The following is a 21,754-nucleotide window of genomic DNA, read 5'->3' on the forward strand; positions in this document are numbered from 1 at the left end:
AAAAAAAAGAGGTAGCAAATGGAATTAAAATTAATAATGAGGGGACGAGTCAGCCTTTCGCCATGTAAGAGTAGATGAAATTTGTCGGCAACCCCAGCTGCCAAATTACAACGGAGGACCTGATTTTGCTACAGCAAACGTGCTCATATTTTCATGGGGAAACGTAAAGAATCATTAGTGTTGCAAACTTTTAAACGCATACTTTTCTCAGGAATGAATCATCGCTGTTGTTTAATAAAATTTCAGTGAATTTTATCAAGAAACCCAACAACCATGTCAATAACATAATGAAAGAATATTAAACTAGTGTTTTTTCCTTTTCTTTTTGCTTAAGATTCTATCAAGTATTCGCTAATTCTTCGTTTACAAATCTTGAGCACCATCATCGTCACACTTTTCGCTCTGACTTCTCGAACTATTTTCTTGCATTTTTTAGCAAAATATTAGCCAACCATGCTGTAAAGTGCTTTCCTCTTTTCATTTGTCATATCCTTGAGAGGGAGGGGGAGACTTCCCTTTTTGCTGAAACCTTTTTGGAGGTGGGCTCTTTGATTCATTGACGTTCTTGTTTTGCATCCTCCTTGATTTGATTCTTGAGTCTTGACAAGCTCCTTCGTGTCACGAGCAGGTCACTTAGTTTTTTGTAATGATAATTGTTTTCCATTTTCTTGCAATTATTACACTTAATTAATCCATACACCTCTTCTGTTACATTTTTTTTCCTGTATTTATTATTATTATTTCCACCATTTTATGTTGTTTTACATTCAATGTTACCAAAAAGCGGTGGACCGTGTAGCATAGTGTGGGGGAAGTTACATGTGGGTTGTTGCGGTGTTGTTACTTGGAGCTGTTCCCGAGTTTTCAGTTTCTTTCTTGCATCTTTTCTCCCCGTAATTTTCATATCGTCTGCATTTTTCTCCCCTTTATGGATGCAGTCTTTTCAGCATTTCCTTGAAGATTTCTGATCTGGGGTGTTTGCAGATTGTGGGATTTTTCGCATTTTGTAGCTCTTAAGTCCCACTGAAAGATCTTCAGAACTGTTTTTCTACTCTATTTCTCCAGAGAGAGGAAAAAATGGCAGGGGGAGCAGCACCGAAGGCAGATGAGCCAGCGCCACACCCACCAAAGGATCAGCTTCCAAATGTTTCTTATTGCATTACCAGCCCTCCTCCTTGGCGTTAGTCTCTGTTCTGTGTCACTTTTATCTTCACTTTATTTAGTATATTCTTGTGAAATTTAGCATATAGTGGTTGTGAATTCTGTGAGCTACTGGCTTTCCTTTTCTGTTCTTTTTGTTTTTTGGAGAGGTAATTTATTTTTACTTTTTTCCTTTGTCCTCTTTTTGAGTGGTATATTCTTGAGGCAAATTCTTTTCAAGGTTTTTGGAAAATGTTGCAGAGTATCTGCGTGGAGCCAAATTTTAGCATTCTGTTATTCTATACGGACTTTATGCATTTTCCCTCGCCTGGCCTACTAGTATATAATATTTTCTGGTTCTTGTGAAATCTATATACCCTTTCCTGTCTTTTTTCCTAGATCTTCTGAGATCTTTTAATGTCCACTTTTCACTGATCAAAAGATTGTTACATCTACTTTAGCCTTTAAATTGTTGAACCTGAATCTACCTTTCTGGAACTGATGCTTTCACTCTCTATGTTCTTTGACTTTTTTAAATGGCATGTTTTGTAATGGTTTTGTGTGCTTTTCTGGCTATTCTATTACAGTTCGGTGTTGATACCTTAGATAGATCCACTGTTTTTTGTTTCCTTCTTTAGAGACGTGTTCACTTGTTTAATTTTGAGGATCCTGGTTCAAAAACCTTTCGGTATATTCGTTGTTCAAGATAACCATTGAATGTTTGTCTTGTTTTCACAGTAATTTTATCCTCATTTGAGGCATTGTAAAATAATCGAGCAGCAATGTATTTCCGGTGATTGTCTAGTTTATCTTGTCCCCTTTTTTGGTCTAGTAGCTTTGAAATATTTAGTCACTTAATCAACACTGTCTATCTCGAATACATAGGTTCTAATTGAATTATTTAACTCTGATTTGTGTTTTGCAGCTGAGGCTATCCTTCTTGGATTTCAACATTATCTTGTGATGCTCGGTACAACCGTCATCATACCGACTGCCCTGGTTCCTCAAATGGGAGGAGGAAATGTGAGCATTGAAGTGCTTATATTATCTTGAAGTTTGTTTTCTACTTGATTTTGTATCCCTTATGTACCCTTGTAATGTGCCTTTAGGCTGAGAAAGCACAAGTTATCCAGACCCTGCTCTTCGTTGCCGGGTTGAATACTCTGTTACAGACATGGTTTGGAACCAGATTACCTGTTGTAATTGGCGGATCATACACCTTTGTCTCACCCACAATTTCCATAATCCTGTCTGGAAGATGGAATGATCAAGATCCTATTTCGGTTCGTGATCTTCATACTATTTCTGTTGTACTTTATGTTCTTTTCTGAGAACATTGTTTCTTGTGCCATGGTGCTTGTTTCGGCTAATATAAGCTTTCCCCAATTTTAAGCTATATAGCTGCAAAAAAATTGGAAATAAAAAAAATGCTAGAAGGTTTTAATACTTCTATTTATTTTTTGCTAACTATGTTAAATGTAAATGTTGGTGCAGAAGTTCAGGAAGATAATGCGTGCCACACAGGGTGCATTTATTGTTGCCTCCACCATTCAGATAGTCCTTGGTTTTAGTGGTCTTGGCGAAATGTTACAAGGTTTGATATGAATTACGTTCTTGATGTACCTATAACCAGTTTCTCCAAGCTTGGAGAATTCACATTGTTATTTTATCTTTTATATAATGTTGCTGGTCTTGCCTACACAGCTCCGTACACATGCTATTTTGAAGAACATTAAGAAATTTTGTAGTGGAAATAAAAAAGAAAAACTAGTGACGACCCTTCATATAAAAATTATTAATGGACATAAATAACATAGAAATGGGAGATTATATTTCCCCCATACAGTGTTTGATACTCTTCTTTAAAAGTTTTGCATGATGCATCAGCATGTTTATTTATGTGATTTAATGATTCCTAGCCAGATTGCAAAAGCAAAGAATCCAAACCAAAATTTCAATGGAGATTTATACCTGAATCCATGTGGACTATGTATGGAAATATAGATAAAGAATGATTGCAATTTAAGGTATTTACTTTATCTTACCAAGGAAGTGGATAAAAAGTGTATGTAGATGCAGATTATGGGGACCCGGACGCTAATCATCTTCTTAATCATTTTTGGGATTTAATTATCAATTAAGATAAACAAGGTCTAAATTTTTTTCTTTTACAATACAAGGGCGGAACGTAATGGAATTTAATTAATATACATATCAGTATAAAAATACAATTCTGTACAATAAACATTCAGACTAGACTAAGGTTCAACTACTAGATTTCAAGTGTTAGAACCATATCTACAACAAGTCCGGAATCACCACGCTAAACTTGTCCTCTCTCATCATCTTCTTGACCCCGATCATGTCCCACCTGTTGTCATGCACACATACAAACAAGACAACAGCCGGATAACTCCGGTGAGAATAAATCCTAGTATAAACAATGTGTACATGCCATGGTATAATAAAGCATGAAACAGATATCACTACATGTATTATAATCTTACAATGCGAATCGATATCAAACTTTAAATAAAACATGAATTGAAATCTACAAAACATAAATTATACAATCGGTAATTCAACTCATGACTCGGCATCTCAGACTCGACTCATCTCTCATCTAATCTAGGGATCCCGGTGAATAAGAACGTAACAGATCTCTCACCTACTGTTACCGGTCGCGGTGGCGGTACGTTCTTATTTCTGGACTTTGGTCTAGTCTATATCGAATAATCTGTAATAAGGATGCTATCTGTATCTGAAGCATCTCGATATACCAAACGTCCAGTGTCTTGGCATGTCTGTCCAAGACTAACCCTATTCTGACAATGTGCAATGGGCCAGTGACTCCTCTGTTATAGTCTAGCCCCTCTGTCAGTGACTCTCACTCAATAGCTCTTTGCTTTCTACTTTCTAATTCAATAGAATAAACATAATCATTAAAACACAAAGGTATAAAAACAATACCATACAAGTATGTGGTTTAGAGAAACTCGAGTTAAATCTAACTCAAGTTGATCTCCCAGTTAACATCAATTTATACCTCTGACGAAGACGAAATCTCGGGTTCAAATCTGTCCATTCCCAATCTAGCAATGACAATCGAATACGTATAATATCAGTGAACAACTCAATTCAATACCTGTTCTGATCAATACTCAAATCAAAATACAATCTGATCAATGTCAATCGACATACAGTACAACAATACAATCTCCATCAATCGTAAATCTGATCAATATCAATCTACTGATGTTTCGACGGCATAACAATACAGTCTCGATAACCCCGTCAATCTCAACATCACAGATATAATACCAGAACTCATAATCAATATCGGTACAACTCATAATCTCAATAACAATACAAATCTGATATCGAATCTCAATCAAATCAACTCCGAAAATCATAACAATTACATAAACAGTCTGTTCTTTAATCTGACTTCAAATATACGATGTCTACTGTATCAGAAACATCATATCTGATTCATATTCGATTCTGACAATAACATAATTTCAAATCATGTCTAAACGTAACAAAACTTACGTCCAGTTGTAGCCTGCGTCGATAGGAATTCAGTACTGAAGTGGGATTCAAAATCTGACGGACGGATCGAAATATAAAGGCATAAGGATATTTCTTCTCAAAGCTTCGCTCCCTTTCTCTGAAATCTGAGGAACAATTCGTGCTTGCTATATATATATATACATATATACGTTGCATGTAAGGCAAGTGGCCCCTTTCTTTCTCGCGCACGTCGCACCGCGGGTGCGCTCACCTTTGGACCGCGGGTGCGCTGCACGTATTGGATCACCTTCAAAAATTCAGAAGGAACGACCGCGGGTGCGCTGACTCTTGCACCGCGGGTGCGGTCCTGTTCTTACCGCGGGTGCGCTGCCTCTACTGTACCAACACCAAAAATTTCAGAATGACAACCGCGGGTGCGGTAAGGTTCCTGGCGCGGGTGCGGTGTCTATTGAAATCAAAAATCCAACTTTCTGCCCTTACACCGCGGGTGCGGTCTACTTCTTGTCGCGGGTGCAGTCTCTCTCTTTGTCAACAAACTCAATTTGCAACGTCGCTTCTCCACGTCTGTTCTTCCATCGCCTTATTCATAATATATAACAATTCAAAAGTATCAAACTAAAATCTCGGGCATTACACAGATCCACGTGTTGTCTAGGTTAGCTTCATGGTTTCCAAGGTTATAATAACCACTAAAAAGCTAGTGTTAGCTTAAAGAGTTTGGAGTCTTTATTTCATGTGGTGGATTGTGGATCGCTCCTCCACTGGCTTTGTAAACTGAATTATTATTATTATAATAAAATGATAGTTTCCGATAAAAAAAAAAGTGTTAGCTTAAGATTGGAATTTGTTTTTCTTTTGTAGAAGACTGATTAGAAGGCGAGTAAATAAAACACGAAGGTCTGGAGTGGACATTATCCTTCAATGTCTTAGCCCTCCTAAGTAAAAACTATTTTTTGAGGAGAAATATCACCTATTCTTGGCCAGGTGCTTTCGTTCAGATAATACATTATGATTTGGATGCTTTTTGGAAGGGTCAATGCCTAGGTCCATAAGACATGTCGTTTTGCGCTCTAGCATCTATCTTGAATTAATGTGTGTATAGTTAATTAAATTTTGTGTTTTTTAATCCAATTAGTTCATCAGTGCAACTTATTTGAGCTTAACAAAGTCTTCAATTAAATAATCTTATCCAGCTAAACAAGGTATACTATTTGTGATTGATTAGGGGGCTGTAAAAACTTGGTCCATGTTCTTTGATATATTTTATTATATTTTTCCAGCGAATGCAACAGTTGACAAATCTATCATCAAGAGACACACATATCCACAAGATTTTCGAGTGAACAAATTCGCTTCTTATAGTTTTTCTGTTATTACTTATCCCATGTGTAACTACAGGTTTCTTAGTCCACTGTCTGCTGTTCCTTTGGTGGCTCTTGCCGGTTTTGGGCTCTACGAGCTTGGATTCCCTGGAGTACGTACAAGGGCCAATTAATTTCACTCTTTGTATTTTCCTGGATATACTCATCACAATTTCCTCTTATAAAAAGAAACAACTGGATTTAATGTACTATATTCAATTTTTAGGTTGCCAACTGTGTTGAGATTGGGTTACCACAACTCATCATTTTGGTTATCTTTTCTCAGGTGACATCTCAAATTGCAAGCCAACTTCGTATTACAATCTTGCTTTGATAGTACTAATCGGAGATTGCTTTCTCTAAATATTTCAATTTTTGTGCCCAAGAAATGTCACTGTCATAAATGTTACTTATTTTACTTTTGTTGCAGCATTTGTCTAATGTACTGTGCTCGAATAAATTTAAATTTTTCTTGTTGCAGTACTTGTCCCATTTCATACGTCCAGGAAAGAATATCTTTGACCGCTTTGCAGTGATATTCTCTGTCACAATTGTGTGGATATATGCACACCTACTTACTGTGGGTGGGGCATATAACGGAAAGCCTCCAAAGACCCAAACAAGCTGCAGAACTGATCGTGCTGGGCTTATTGGTTCTGCTCCATGGTATGCTGAAGGTTTTGCTTAATCATCAGTTGTGTTTCGTAATCTTGTGATTGTGAGCTATTTGCATACTGTTGTGAGTTGTCATTAAGTGCTGTTTGGCACTATACATTGTGTGTAGTTTTTTACTTTTTTCCCACACATTACCTAGTATGGTTTGAACCCGATACTAACTCTTTGGAAATAACTGATCCACAATGGTAAGCTGGTTGGCCACATATGGATCTGAGTTGATTTTGGGTTTAAATAAAATATATAGTAGCATCAGAGGTCAAATTTTATTTGGATGTGAATAAGATAACATATATCTGTTCCATGTTTCTAGAAAATTTGATTCTCTTTGGTCGATCATATGTGTTTTTGAGCTTGAAATACGTGGCTACTGTTCCAGTGCAAGGGCCAATTGTCTAAGAGTCCTCTTTGTGCGGTGTCAGATTCAGTTAGTTGTTAATTGTGAACATTGTGACTTGTTGATGTAGCATATGAATCAAGGGTGAAGTTAAGGAGCAGCCCTTCATCTCTCTTCATAAACCTTTACCATCTGAATAAAATCTAGTAGAATTTTAATTTAGAAGACAGTGCCCAGTCCCGCAAAATAATTGTTGTAAAAATTTTAATATCTGCCTTCCTTAATAATTTGTTCCTGCTCTGTATTGGCAACGACTTGTCTAATTACCATGTTGAGCTTGCACATACAGGATTAGAGTTCCATATCCCTTTCAGCGGGGAGCACCTTCATTTGATGCTGGTGAAGTATTTGCAATGATGATGGCTGCATTTGTTGCCCTTGTAGAGGTTTGTTTTTTTACCTCAGTTTCTCAGTTATTAATATTTTTTTTAATCAAATTTTATATACCATGTATTGGTGTTCTTTTTGAGATGGCGTGAAGCTTTTAAGAATTAATGGCTCAAAACAGAATATTTAGCTTGTAACTTTGGTCTTGACTCCCGAATCTAGATGAATGGATAGTCCAATTGAGATTGAAGGTCGAGAAATCCAGAGTGTGAAAATTTTCGCTATTTAGGATCTATCATCCAAAAGACTTGGGATATTAGAGAGGATATCGACTATAGGATTAAAGCAGGATGGATGAAATGGATGATGACATTAGGAGTCTTATGCGATAGAAAATTTTTGCGAGATTGAAAGGAAAATGCTATAAGACTATTTATGGAGATTCGTTCAACATGGTTTAATCATGTGAAGAGGAAACCAAACACGATCCCAATCCAACATATTTTAAATTGACAGGTTAATGAAAGGAGTAGAAAGAGGGGTAGATCATTGAAAACTTGGATAAATGTGGTTAAGAATGATATCTTAGACTTGGTTTAAGAGATGACATGTAAGAAAATCACTTAGTTTGGAGAACTAATATCCATGTAGACGACCTCGCATCTAGCGAGAATGTGCTATGACGATGAATTGATGATATATTAGTGTTCTTTTTGAACTCAAGCAGAAAAAAACTTCAATAATTGATTTTATTTTGGTGTTCAAACTCTTCTTTTGATGAGGTGGTTCTCTGTTTAATGTTGGAAATCAAAGAAAATACTCGAAATGGATATTATCAAGATTGGTATATATATTCCGATATGATTTTATTGTCCTTAGATTACTGTCTATCATATTTATCCTCAACTTGCTTTTCTTTTTCTTTTATATAAACATTGATTATTATAATAAAATTAGGGGAGAATAATATGAATTTTAGAAATTTCGTATATGTCTAATGAATATTGGCAATGAATATAGGTCCATGCCTGACTCAAATTACATTGAGTTATGTGCGTTTTTTTCTTCTATATGAAGTTCTGTTTTTCATGTCATCAGTTTAGTCTGCCATCTATATTATATCCATCGTCTGTGTAACATTTACCATTACCACAAAAAACTATTTTCATTTGTTGTTAACAGGATTAGTTTTCTTGTGATGAACATTTTTCGTGTACGATTGCTATCCATTTATGGCTATCTCATTTTCACATAAAGGATATCGAAATGTGCATATCGATTATGTTATTCATCCTTTTTTGAGCAAGGTAGATATGATCTCTGCCTATCCGCTCTTTGTTCTCTGACTCTGTATACAACATAAAACAAGATATACTTCTAGATTTTTTCTATGTTCTAGCTGAATAATGCAATAAGTATACCCGCTATTGACATTAGGGGAGTGTCGGACATCAAATTACTTATTGTTTAATCAGAACTGATATTTTCAAGATCATTTCAGGAATTGTTTTCTATCATGTTTATCCCCAACATGTTTCGCCTATGTCGGGGTTTCAAATTTTAATTGAGTTTAATAAGAATGTCAGTCATGTGGACATCTCTCTGGTCGACACAGTTCTTTCATGGTCGAACCATGTAAATCTTGTGATCTCTCACTAAATTTCATATTTTAACAGATGTAACTCGTAGTTTTTCTCGACATGTTTTGAAATGTCTAATGCAGTCCACTGGTGGATTCATTGCTGTGTCCAGATATGCAAGTGCAACCCCTTTGCCACCATCAATTCTTAGCCGTGGTGTAGGCTGGCAGGTAATTAGGCTCAGCATGTTGAATAATTCAAGTTTAGATTTTGCAGCTTCTTATACTCATCAAAGAAAGTAGGAAAAGATGAAATTACATTCTTGACAACAATCAAAAAGAATTTCACTGGGATATTCTTATATAAGTTTCATGTGTTGCATCGAGGTCTATACCGAGTAGTTGCTTTTATGACATTTCTCCTTGATTATTTTCATAGTTTGTCTTGTCCATATTGAATAACCACAAAGAGTATTATAGGAACATGATTGCTTATTTTGCCTAACTCTGAATGACAGGGTGTTGCAATCTTGTTGTCCGGTTTGTTTGGAACTGCCAATGGATCTTCTGTATCCATGTAAGATGCAATCACTTATTCACTTTCTCCAGTCCGTCTGTTTTCATTAATTAAGACCTAAACTTAAGATTTTCCTTTCTTGATTTGGTATCTAGTGAGAATGCTGGTCTATTAGCATTGACACGTGTTGGAAGCCGAAGAGTAGTGCAAATATCTGCTGGATTCATGCTTTTCTTTTCCGTACTCGGTAAAATTTTCAGCACTTTTCAAACTTTGCTTGTTAATCACTTGTTTCACAAACAAATGTCTCTTTAACAAGCAACACTTGTACTTACAGGGAAATTTGGAGCTGTCTTTGCTTCAATACCGGCACCTATTGTGGCTGCCTTGTACTGTCTCTTCTTTGCATATGTTGGTATGGAAATGAAGCCTGACAAAATCTTCTGTGCCTCTATTTTTTACATATGATTTTTATGAGAAATTTGAGTGTTAATCTTGAATTCAGGTTCGGCTGGTTTAAGCTTTCTTCAGTTCTGCAACCTCAACAGTTTCCGGACAAAATTCATCTTAGGCTTTTCTATTTTTCTGGGCTTGTCTGTCCCCCAGTATTTCAACGAGCACACTGCTATCGAAGGATTTGGACCTGTCAACACGACAGCCAGATGGGTATGCACTACTATGAATTTCCTGTAAACTTCTTGGCTGAGAAAAATTATAGCTTTCTTGTTCTGTTTCTTTCCTCGACAACTTTAATTGATACCTGGTTTTGTTTTGGGACATTCTTGGAAAATAATGTAAAAAATGTGTTCTTGAACAAAGTTTTCTGAAGATGTCAAAATCATGGAATGTGAAAACCTTTTCCAGGGCAATTGTCAAATGACACTATCTTTTTGAAAACTTCTAGATTAGAAAAATGATTTATCTTTCCACGAATTTCTTGAAAACTTCTTGGATTTGAAAAATATCTCTCTGTATGTTGTTTCTTTTCTTGACAATTTTAGTTGATGTCTGGTTTTGTTTTATGGAGAAAAAATGTTTTTCCATGCTGGTAGATGTCAAACGGTTATTCACGAACCCGAATTTCTTGAGAACTTCTTGAATTAGAAAAATGATATATTTGTTATTTGTTTCTTTTCTCGACAACTTTGTTTTGGGGTTTGGAAATAAATGTTCAAGAATGTCAGAAAATGAAGGATTCTTCAAAAAAAGAAAATGAAGCAAGCCATGTGATTTACGTTTGGTTTTGTTGTCTGAAAAACCGTTTGCCATGGCAGATATCATTTCATACGAGAATATATCGTGGTCATTTAATTTTTCCTTTTGTAAATTATTTCAAAATTTGAATTTGAGCTTTTTCTTAATGCTATATTTCTCTTTGTTCTAATATCCTTCCCTTTATCTCCAGTTCAACGATATGGTAAATGTCCCCTTCTCATCAAAAGCTTTCGTAGCTGGCATAGTTGCATATTTCTTGGACAACACGATGCACAAAAAGGATGCACAGACAAGGAAAGACCGAGGCAAACATTGGTGGGGTGGGACAAGTTCCGGTCCTTTAAGACCGATACTAGAAGCGAGGAATTCTATTCACTACCTTTCAATCTCAACAAATACTTCCCTTCTGTGTAATTCCGACGCCGGAAAAGGGAAATGCATGGTTAGTCTCAGCTCAAAATTTTCCTCTTCTAAGTAATACTTAAAAACCAAGTGGGCCAATAGACTTACACCTTCGTTCTTTGACTCATGTATTTTAACATGCGTTGGAACGAACACATATAGCCTTTGTCCATTTGCAAGATGACTGACTCGTCTCATCTTGTGTTTGGGATGCTTTCGGTTCCTTTACATGAAACACTATGTTTATAGTATTTAGAGTGCCGTCGTACTTTTCTTTTCTGGCGTCGATTTAGTCGTACCGCAACTCGTTTGAAGTAGCTATGAAAAAGCAGTTTCTTGATTTGGTGGGATTCTTCACTTGCATTAAGCATTGTTGGTGACACAAAATCTTCATATTAAACAAGTATGGGAAAAAAAATAACTGAATCACCATGCAAGTAGTGGGAGGGGGAGACCTATTACACTGTTTTATTCATAGATGTTGATATTAGGACTTGCAAATTATTGTTTCCATCAACTTTAATGCCTTGTGTCTGTCCCTATCTATTTATATACGTATCATTCAAAAAGAAAAAAATATATAATTGGCTAAATAATTTATTTAGCATAAAAAAGTCGACAAATTATTGTGACATCTTAAATTATTGCAGTGATATATACTGTTAATGTGTTGTATGTATTTATTAAAAGAAACGAACAAACAAACAGATCAAAGGCAAAGAAAATAGATTTAATTTAGAATTTGGTGTTAGCTGCATTATTTATCAAGACAACATTGGTATTTAAGCGAAAGAGGTTAAAAGTTACAAATAAATTATATTATAGTATAAAAACTATCAAAAAAGATTATTGCAGCATAGTTTAATAATATTACAAAAATTTATGTGAGAACGTCTAAATGGTCGTATTTTGTGAGACAGATATCTTATTTGGGTCATCCATGAAAAAATATTATTTTTTATGCTAATAGTATTACTTTTTATTATGAATATGGTAGGGTTGATCCGTCTTACATATAAATATTCGTGAGACTGTCTTATAAGAGACATACTCAATAATAAATAGTATATATGTAATAATTAATATTGATTTTGATTGTGGATACCAACCAAGATCTGATATAAATTTAGACCACAAAGGGATGAGTGCCGACTCAAAGATATTTTGCAAGCATATATAAATTTAATCAGCTGTGGTATATAAATAGAAATATAGCAAATTAAAAAAAAAAATTAGATTTTCTGATGGGTTAAAAATAAAATATGATTTTTATTTTAGCTTTCTCTCTCAAATTCTTGAACCAAACGAGTTCGAGATCCATTTTGAAAAAATAAAATGTATGCTTGTTTTTGGAAATAAAATTATTTCTATAGGTGTCAAATCATACAAATAAAAAAAAAATCGTTGAATAAAATTATTTTATAGATAATAAATGATGATTTTTTTCCAAATTTAAACATAATTAAGTTTCCATTTACCGGAAATTTCAACCAGGCTTCGCTGTCCAATGTGCAATTTGAAATAGTCTACTAGAAAATTTTGATTCAGCTACGACTGAATTTCGATATCTATGGCATTAAATACACACATTTTTCACCATCGATCGGCAAATTTAATATATATATATATATAAATTTATGTCAACCAAGCTCTTTAATTAATAAATGGCATATTATTAATTACATTAGATTCCGAACAATAAAAAAGTATCTATCTTTTTTAAAATTGTATTTGGGGAGATCAATTTGAAATTTAGATTATAGTTTTATTGTTTAAGATGAAAAGATGGATCAAATCTTAAATTCACGTGTTATTTATTTACACGTTAATAAGACAAAGTATAATGAATTCAAATAATATTTCTATTCTATGAACTTGAAATCTATAATATATTAATATAAAATATTATATAAACATATTACGAGTGATCACACGAAGATTATGATTTTACTTATCTAAACGTAAAAATATATTATGAAAATCCATAAATCCAAACGTAACCTGAATGTACTTGTTACAACCTCGCAAGGGATTCACATGGCTTGATAGGCAATGTAACATTTCTCTAAAGTATCTTTATATATATAAGCACACTGTAACAGCTCTTCTTTCACCCAGCTTCATTCGCAAATATAGACAGAGAATTAAAAAAACAATTTCAAAATCTGAAAATTTCAGAAGAGATGGGGAATTGCCAAGCAATTGATAACGCAAGTTTAGTAATCCAACACCCAGATGGCAAAGTGGATAATCTATATTTTCCTGTTTCTGCTCAACAGATCATGAAGATGAATCCTGGCCATTATGTTGCAGTTCTTCTCACCACCATCACCTACTCCTCCACCGCCACCGCAGCCGGTTCAGCCGCCGCGAATAGTACTGACAACATCCCACTTCGGGTGACGCGTATCAAGCTTCTTAGGCCAACTGATACTCTTGTTCTCGGCCATGTTTACAGACTGGTCACCGCCCAAGGTTGATTCATTTCTTCATATTTTATGTACATTAACTAAATGGATACGCGCGCGTAACCCCATTTTCTTATATATTTGTTGAGCTTTTTTTTTTTTTTTGCAGAGGTGATGAAAGGGTTAAGGGCGAAGAAACAAGGACCTGCGGAGAAGCATGGGGAGATGGTGTCGGAGAAATCATGTTCAGATTTTGAACATGTGATCAAAAGAACTGAATTGGAGATGGCCAGACAGGTAAAAATAAGAGATCTTGTTCGGATTTTCGAATTTTCCAATTTTTTTTAATCAGAAATTGTGCATGTGTATGATTCTGAAATTTTGTGTGAAACTTTTAAAAAAGACCCTGCATTTGAATCAAAAAAAATTATATTTACTGTTTCTTTCTTCCGTAGTAGAATGTCTTTAGCGTTTGGACGGATGAATTTGATTATAATTTTACTGATTACAATAAAATAGATCAAATCTTAAATATATATGTGCTACATTTATTTGTAAATCAGTAATATAAAATATGATAAATTTCAAATGAGTTCGTAATTGAGTGAATCTGAACATGAAATACTGTACAATCATGTAAAGTTAATTTAAAGTCAACAGCCCACTATTGTAATGTTTCATTTATTTTATATATGTGTGTGTGTAAGCAATAATTTTTGTTAATTATTATTATTATTTCAGGTGAAGCACAAAGGATCAAGAAATAATTACAACAGCAGAGTAGAGTGCAGTGTTTCTAAAAGCAGAGCTTGGCAACCATCATTAAAGAGCATCTCCGAAGCTGCAAATTGAGTCTCTTTTTTTCCCTTTTGCAGCTAAATTATCTAATTATTAATTCGAACATGGGTCGATCGATTTCCTAACGTCTGTAAGAAAAATTAGACGTAGTTTGCTAAAAATAATGTTTTTCGTAATGTGGTGTTCTATAATTTTCTCTGCGTAGTAGTTTCCACGCATGTATGCATATGCTTCATTCGACTGATGGTCTGACTAATGAAAAGTTCAATATTTAAGTATAAATCAAATGAAGTACAAATTCAAATGAAGAGTCGATCTTGTGTATTGGTAATCGGCGGTACCATGAGATTTTTTCCGACAATTTCTTGATCCTGCCAAACGACAAACGAGGTGGGTCGTGATAGTTCGGATCTTTTTCTATTTCGACCCTTTTACTAGTATAAGTAAAAACTAATTAGGTTCGTCGGATTGACTCGTCCAATCAAATAAACAACAACCTGCTAGCTCGTTTTAACAGCTCATGCTATCTCCATTACCTTAAAGTTGTTGCATCCTCATATCCACGTATTTATGGGTAAGTATTATGTATGTAAATATGAAATACGTCGGTGTAAACTGAGAAAAGCAATAGAAATATGTCTCTTGTAAAACGATCTCACGAATCTTTATCTCAATCCTACCGATATTCACAATAAAAAGTAATATTTTTTCATGGATGACCCAAATAAGATATTCGTCTCACAAAATACAACCCGTGAGACCGTTTCATACAAATTTTCGTCGAACAATAAATTTCATAATCTTAAATTTACTATATATTTGTTTGACTCGATTGCCTTCTGCAACCTCGTACCCTACGGCCTCTCTAGTCAATAGATGCATGTACACTATTGAATGAATAGTAATATCAGAAAATAAACAAAAATATATATATATCAGAGAGCCAATTAATTCCATTTAACAGTGTGTGAACAATTTTTTCACATCCCATCAACAATTTCTCAAATAATTTGAGAAAATCTTTAAAATTTGAATAAAAATATAATCTTTTTTGGGTTAAAAAATATATGTTGATTTGTATATATTATAAACCACAAACTTCGGAATAAAGATGGGATATTAAAAACGACGGTGGAATTTCAATTAGGGAAATTTTCGGCAATGAATATGGTATTTAAGTGGACACGCAATGGGTTCAATCGACATTATGAGGTATAACAACCAACCAAATTAAATTCTAATTCTAGCTCCTTTAATTGCACCGTCCTCCCTTCCTACTTAACTTCGGTCTTCTTAAAATAAAAATATAAAAAAAATTTAATGCTACAATTTGAAAATTCATTAGGTTTCTTTTTTCATTAAAGAAAGCAATAGACGAGGATTTGGACTTAGATTTACGAGGATCCAACATTTTAATGAAGGCAAAAATCTGTATGAGAAATTTTTACGGGTCGTATTTTGTGAGATGGATCTCTTATTTGGGTCATCCATGAAAAAATATTACTTTTTATAATAAGAATATTACTTTTTATTGTGAATATTAATAGTGTTGACCTGTAAAAATTCGTGAGATTATCTCATAAGAGATATACTCTTTAATAAAAATAAACAAATCATCATGTATCTCTTGCCTTGAGTTGGTTATCCAACTTCTGTTAAGTTTGAAAGTTTCATACTCAACTTTGAATTTTACCGTTGATGTAACCTCTAGACAAGTCAATAAATTTCAATTATTTTATTGTTTTTCGATATCATGTTTGTATTTTTTGATGTCACGATGAATAAGACTGAAAACAAAAAAATCAGAGTAAATAAACAAAAAAGAAGAAGCTATTTTCCCTGTAATTATTCAAAAGCATATTTTCATGGTTCCCTAATAAAATAAACTACACGAGTTACAACAATAAAATGCTTTGTTAATTGAAAACTTGCTTTTGGAAAAGGTACTTAAAATATGGGGATGATTACATAATGCGAATTCTTAATGATAGAAACATTCAGTGGCCCTATTTTGACTCATCAACCATTATATATATGAGTAGGTTTGTTGTGAGACGATCTCACGAATTTTTATCTGTGAGACATGTCAACTCTACCGATATTCACAATAAAAAATAATATTTTTTCATAGATGACCCAAATAAGATATCAGTCTCATAAAATACGATCCGTGAGACCGTCTCACACAAATTTTTACGTATTATATATCTGTGTTCCACAAGACCATGAAGACTGCATCATTGCACCGTCACTTGCAAGTCTGGCGGATTCAATGAGTGATAAAGACACCAAAGAAATTCGTTTTTTTTTATTTTACTTTCTTTTTGCTGTTTTTATATTCTTATATTATATATATAAACTCGATGTTTGTAATTGATTTCATCATTAAATATGTAAGAAATACACAGATAATACATATGTTATCAACGTACATTTATTTTAAAAAATAAAATCTGAGAAATTCACGATATAGCAAAAATCTTGAAATAATATTACTCTCTTAGTAAGAAAAAAGGAACTAATTAATTTTCCCTTCTGTTCCACTTGCAATTGAAGCGATTAATTATTATTGTAGTTGGGGGAGTCTTGGGACCAACAAAGGCATGGAATCTATGGTGGCAATTGAGATGATAATTTTGAAATTTGGAATGACAATTTTAAATTCTTGCACGACAACGTTAAAGCCAATTTTATTGGATTTCTTTGTTTGTGACTTTGATTTTTTTTAATAATGGAAACAATCAATAATAATAACCAAAAGTAAATGTTTTTTTAATGTTTCTAAGCAAATGAAACTTACTTTTCATTACAAGATTATGATTTCTTTGTAGATTGGAAATGGCATCGAAATACTATGCTATATAACGTAACCATGGCTTTTTTTTAATGGGGAAAAAAATGTACCAAATTTATGAGGCTAAGTAGATTTTAAGTAAAATGGAAAATAAGCAAAATTCATCGAGTATGTCTCTTGTGAAACGGTCTCACGAATTTTTATCTGTGAGACGGGTCAACCCGATCGATATTCAAAATAAAAGTAATACTCTTAGCATAAAAAATAATATTTTTTCATGGATGACCCAAATAAGAGATCTGTATCACAAAATACGACACGTAAAACTGTTTCACACAAGTTTTGGTCAAATCCACAAGAATGGGAAAAGGAAGAATAAAATTAGGATAGGACCATAATATTTGGTTAAAAATTACATCATCAAAATATTATATAGAACAAGAATTATTTTGGAAAAATAAATAGCTCTCCATTGTTTGTTTGAAGCTTTCTCTGTATGGTAATAAAATTGACAAAGGAAATTTCTTGCAGCGAGTAAAATGTAGCAGTCGAACCTAATTTTCTGGTACCATTAATTGGACACATCTCCACTTTGATACGTGATAGAAAACAACTGATAACCGATGACAATAATTACAAACAAATTATTTCCTTTCTGAAGACTGTGTTAAAAACTGATATGACCAAATAGTATTACAAAGACATGTTGCCAAGTCAAATAAATAAGATTTTGATTTTATTTATCCTGAATTTGGCAAGAAATTAGGAAATCCAAAATATATTAATTGTATATAACTTGGACAACATTCTTGAATTCATGATAGAAATAATAGGTAGTGATGAAATAATTTTATGTGGATTTGAATATTTTATGTGGATTTCAAGTGGCTTTAACATAATGTTAAACATCACGTTTTTCATTTTATTAAGCATAAAAGTAATTATAAAAAGACAACTTGTTCGTCTGTCCAGCATGATGAAGTTCGTGTTCCTAAGTAAGAACTCATCAAAAAAAACTAAAATCAGTCCAATTTATGGCTATGGACTACTCCACAAGCTAATAAGCTCTAGGACCACTCAAGTGGATGGCATGATTTGAATATGAGTTTTTGGTTGTGTTTGGAGATAAGAATTTGAAAGTTATGGATTTCGATTATAATTTTATCGTTTACAATGAAACAATAAAACAAATCTTAGATCCATATATTGCTTATTTACACATTAGTAAGACAAAGTAGAATGAATTTCACATGACACTATTGTTGGCCGAACTTGAAATACTATAAAAACACGTGAGGAGTAGATTTGAAATTTATGGTATTACTGATCTAAACAACAAAAAATATATTTAATTACATTGATCTAAATACAACCTAATATTATTTGCCGATTTGGTTCAAGTTCGGTAGTTGTCTACAAAACTTGGATTAGCCAACCAATTGTAGTTAAAAAAGGCCTAATAAAATAGTAACAGTTTCTTCTTACAGCCGACTTGGAATGTATCCTAAAAAATGTAAAAGAAAATAGTTAACTTTCTAATTGAATTTTCAAGAAAGCAGTAGCATGATAGGACCTAAGTCGCAAGCTTTTTGATAATCTGATAGTTGTGAGAACATAAAACAGAAAGGAATTTACTTCACTGGGCAATATTAAATTTATCGAGCTTCAAGAAGGCTAATTGAAATATATTGTTTCGGTGCCGTGGTTGTTAAAGCCAAGTCAAGTTTCCACGCAGACTATTTGCAGCAGAATAAAGATCTTCACAGAAACAGTGCCTGCAAAGTAGCTTGAAGCTCTCCTTCCACCTACGGAACACTCATCGTGTTATCACAATACAAATGTAATTCCTCTACCATGTGACCGAATAATACTTCACAGTTTGAAGGAGAGATTTAAAGCCTCTATGTATAATATCAACGTGATTATTGAGGATTTAAAACCATCAAAGCTATGATAAACATAGATAAAGCACATCATCTCTTACGAGAGATCTAGACTGGTTTGGCCAACAAAGGTCATAACAGCATAACAAAAGTTTGGACAAATTTTGTCTGAACTTATAATTGGTGCTGCAATTGTTCTCATTTATGTTTGATTAGAGAACACTACCAATAATCATTACAAGAACAATATCCTTCTCTAAAAGTGTGGAAGCGACATCGATCTCTAACAATAATTTCTCTATCATAAACTTTGGAGATTGCCTTCAGAGCTAAATGACAATCATCACAAGTTCTCAAGTTTTTAACTATTCTTATAGAAGTCCTAGGAAGAGTATTCATTAGTCCAAAAGCAACAGCTAGTTTCTCACTGTGCCAAGCTACTGCGTATGCTTTATCTTCCTCACTTATATCAAATGAAACATGGGAAGCATCAGCGATATAACCAACTAGACCAATCTTTTGCATTATTTCAGTTAACTTGATCTGAATTTTTATTATTTGTGGATGGATCACATCTGCAACTCGAAACTCATGAGAAACACCATTTATCTCTATCCAACTATATCCAATATCAGATTGGTTCTTTCTCAACCCCATTACTTTTCTTATTTGAGCAACTTTATCCCATTTTCCAAGAGAAGCATACAAGTTTGAAAGCAGCACCTTCCCACCATCATAACAACTAGGATAAAGTTGTTCTAAGTGATTTATCACTCGCTCTCCAAAATCAGAATTACGGTGAATTCTGCAGGCGCTTAACAAAGCCCTCCACACAGCAACATCAGGATTAACTGGCATGCTCTTTGCTACGCCAAATGCCTTTGCCAAGTACCCAGCACGGCCAAGTAAATCAACATAGCAACCATAGTGTGCAATTTTAGGCGTGATTCCCCATAAATCCTCCATGTTATGGAAAATTGAGGAACCGTGATGGACCAATCCAGAATGGCTACAACCATTTAAAACCCCCAAAACTGTAACGCCATTCGGTTTTAAATTCTCAGCTAACATTCGATTAAACACATGTACAGCATCATCACCAAGCCCATGAATCGATAGACCTGAAATCAGACTTGTAAAATTATGAACATCTGGTCTTGGAATCTTATTAAAAACTCTATATGCACAATCTATTCTCCCACATTTGGCGTACATATCGATTAGCGCAGTCTTAATATTTGAAGTTTCCACTATTTCATTCTTGTCTATATAGCCATGAATCCAGTCCCCTTGATACAATGAACCCAGATGAGCACAAGCAGAAAGTGAACAAACAAGAACAGCTTCATTCGGCCTCATTTGAGCAATCATCTCACGAAAAAAGCCAAGGGCATCAACATATTTGCCACAACCAACAAAGCCTGAAATCATGACAGCCCAAGAAACCTCATTTTTTACTGGCATTTCCACAAAGATTTCATCTGCTCTACACATGTCTCCATTCTTAGCATACGCAGACACTAAGCTAGTCCACGAAAACACGTCTCTATCCGACATTTTTACAAACACAGCATATGCGTTATCCACTTTCCGAAAAACCCCATACATATTGATCAATGAATTCGCAACACATAAATTCGCGCACCACCCATTTTTTATCACCATCCCGTGAACGATCTCCCCGTACACAATCGAGTTTTGGTGTGTACAGGAAGTAATAACAAAATTAAACGTATAATCATCAGGCACAACGCCAATTTGGTTTTCCAAATTAAGCATGCGGTGTAAAAGATAGATGGGTTCCAAAAGATCTTGGACTTTTGAATAGGCCCTGATCATGAGATTCCATAACAGAGTCGGAGGTGAAGGCAAAGGGTAGTCGTCGAACAAGGCTCTTGCAGTGTCGAGGTTTCTGGTGTGAAGGTAAGAATGGATAAGTGAATCAATCAAAAAAAGACGCGATGACGAGAGTGACTGAGTGATGATTTGGGCATGTATTTGCTTAATTTGAGAAGTAGGTGGACGTTTTTTGAGTAATTGAGAGAGGGATTTCTTGGAAATTTGAGAGAGCATCGAGTTGCATGGGTTGGTTCATAAAATGGTGGCACACACCCTGTGAAAAATGTAAATTAAACGCTTAGCTTAAGGAATCAATGTTACTTGATACATTCAATTAATCTACGAGTACGTCTCTTTTGAGACAGTCTCACGATTCTTTATATGTGAGACAAGTCAACCTACCGATATTCACAATAAAAATTAATACGCTTAATACGTTTAGTATAAAAGTAATATTTTTTCATGGATGACCCAAACAAGAGATATGTCTCACAAAATACGACTCATGAGACCGTCTCACATAAATTTTTGCCTTAATTTACATACGCGATACGATCAATTTTGTTCATATTTACAATAAAAATTAAGAATTTTGTCATAAAAATAATCTTTTTTTCAAAGACTATCTAAATAGAAGATCGGTCTAATAAAATTAACTTATGAAACCGTCTCAAAATAATTTTTGTGTGTATATAACGTCTCTCCCTTAGATAAGTGAGTCTTTTTTGGCACAGTGATTCAGTTTTTCAAAGGATCAATATTGTAGTTGTAACTTGCAAGCTTATGTACAAGACTTTAATAGACACGGGTTTCAAAACTTTGGATAAGAGATCAATCTTTTTATGTATAAAAAAATTCATCCAATGACAAGCCAAATCCAAGGCA

At 34.1% G+C, this 21,754-nt stretch overlaps 2 protein-coding genes and 1 pseudogene across 2 annotated transcripts; 2 read left to right on the forward strand and 1 right to left on the reverse strand.

Annotated features, from left to right (window-relative positions):
- Positions 1-672: 672 nt before the first annotated feature.
- On the forward strand, positions 673-11,421 carry LOC142542322 (nucleobase-ascorbate transporter 6-like; annotated as a pseudogene).
- Positions 11,422-13,220: 1,799 nt separating this feature from the next.
- Positions 13,221-14,529, forward strand: LOC142541400 (uncharacterized). Its single transcript, XM_075647938.1, has 3 exons — positions 13,221-13,622; positions 13,725-13,852; positions 14,297-14,529. The coding sequence occupies exons 1-3, from the start codon at positions 13,331-13,333 to the stop codon at positions 14,405-14,407; spliced, it is 531 nt and encodes a 176-aa protein (XP_075504053.1). The 5' UTR covers positions 13,221-13,330; the 3' UTR covers positions 14,408-14,529.
- Positions 14,530-18,872: 4,343 nt separating this feature from the next.
- Positions 18,873-21,159, reverse strand: LOC142542323 (pentatricopeptide repeat-containing protein At3g62890-like). Its single transcript, XM_075648905.1, has one exon. The coding sequence runs from the start codon at positions 21,101-21,103 to the stop codon at positions 19,253-19,255; it is 1,851 nt and encodes a 616-aa protein (XP_075505020.1). The 5' UTR covers positions 21,104-21,159; the 3' UTR covers positions 18,873-19,252.
- Between the last annotated feature and the right edge of the window lie 595 nt (positions 21,160-21,754).

Source organism: Primulina tabacum, chromosome 4 (genome assembly GCF_025594145.1).
Source record: "Primulina tabacum isolate GXHZ01 chromosome 4, ASM2559414v2, whole genome shotgun sequence".
Classification (NCBI taxonomy): domain Eukaryota; kingdom Viridiplantae; phylum Streptophyta; class Magnoliopsida; order Lamiales; family Gesneriaceae; genus Primulina; species Primulina tabacum.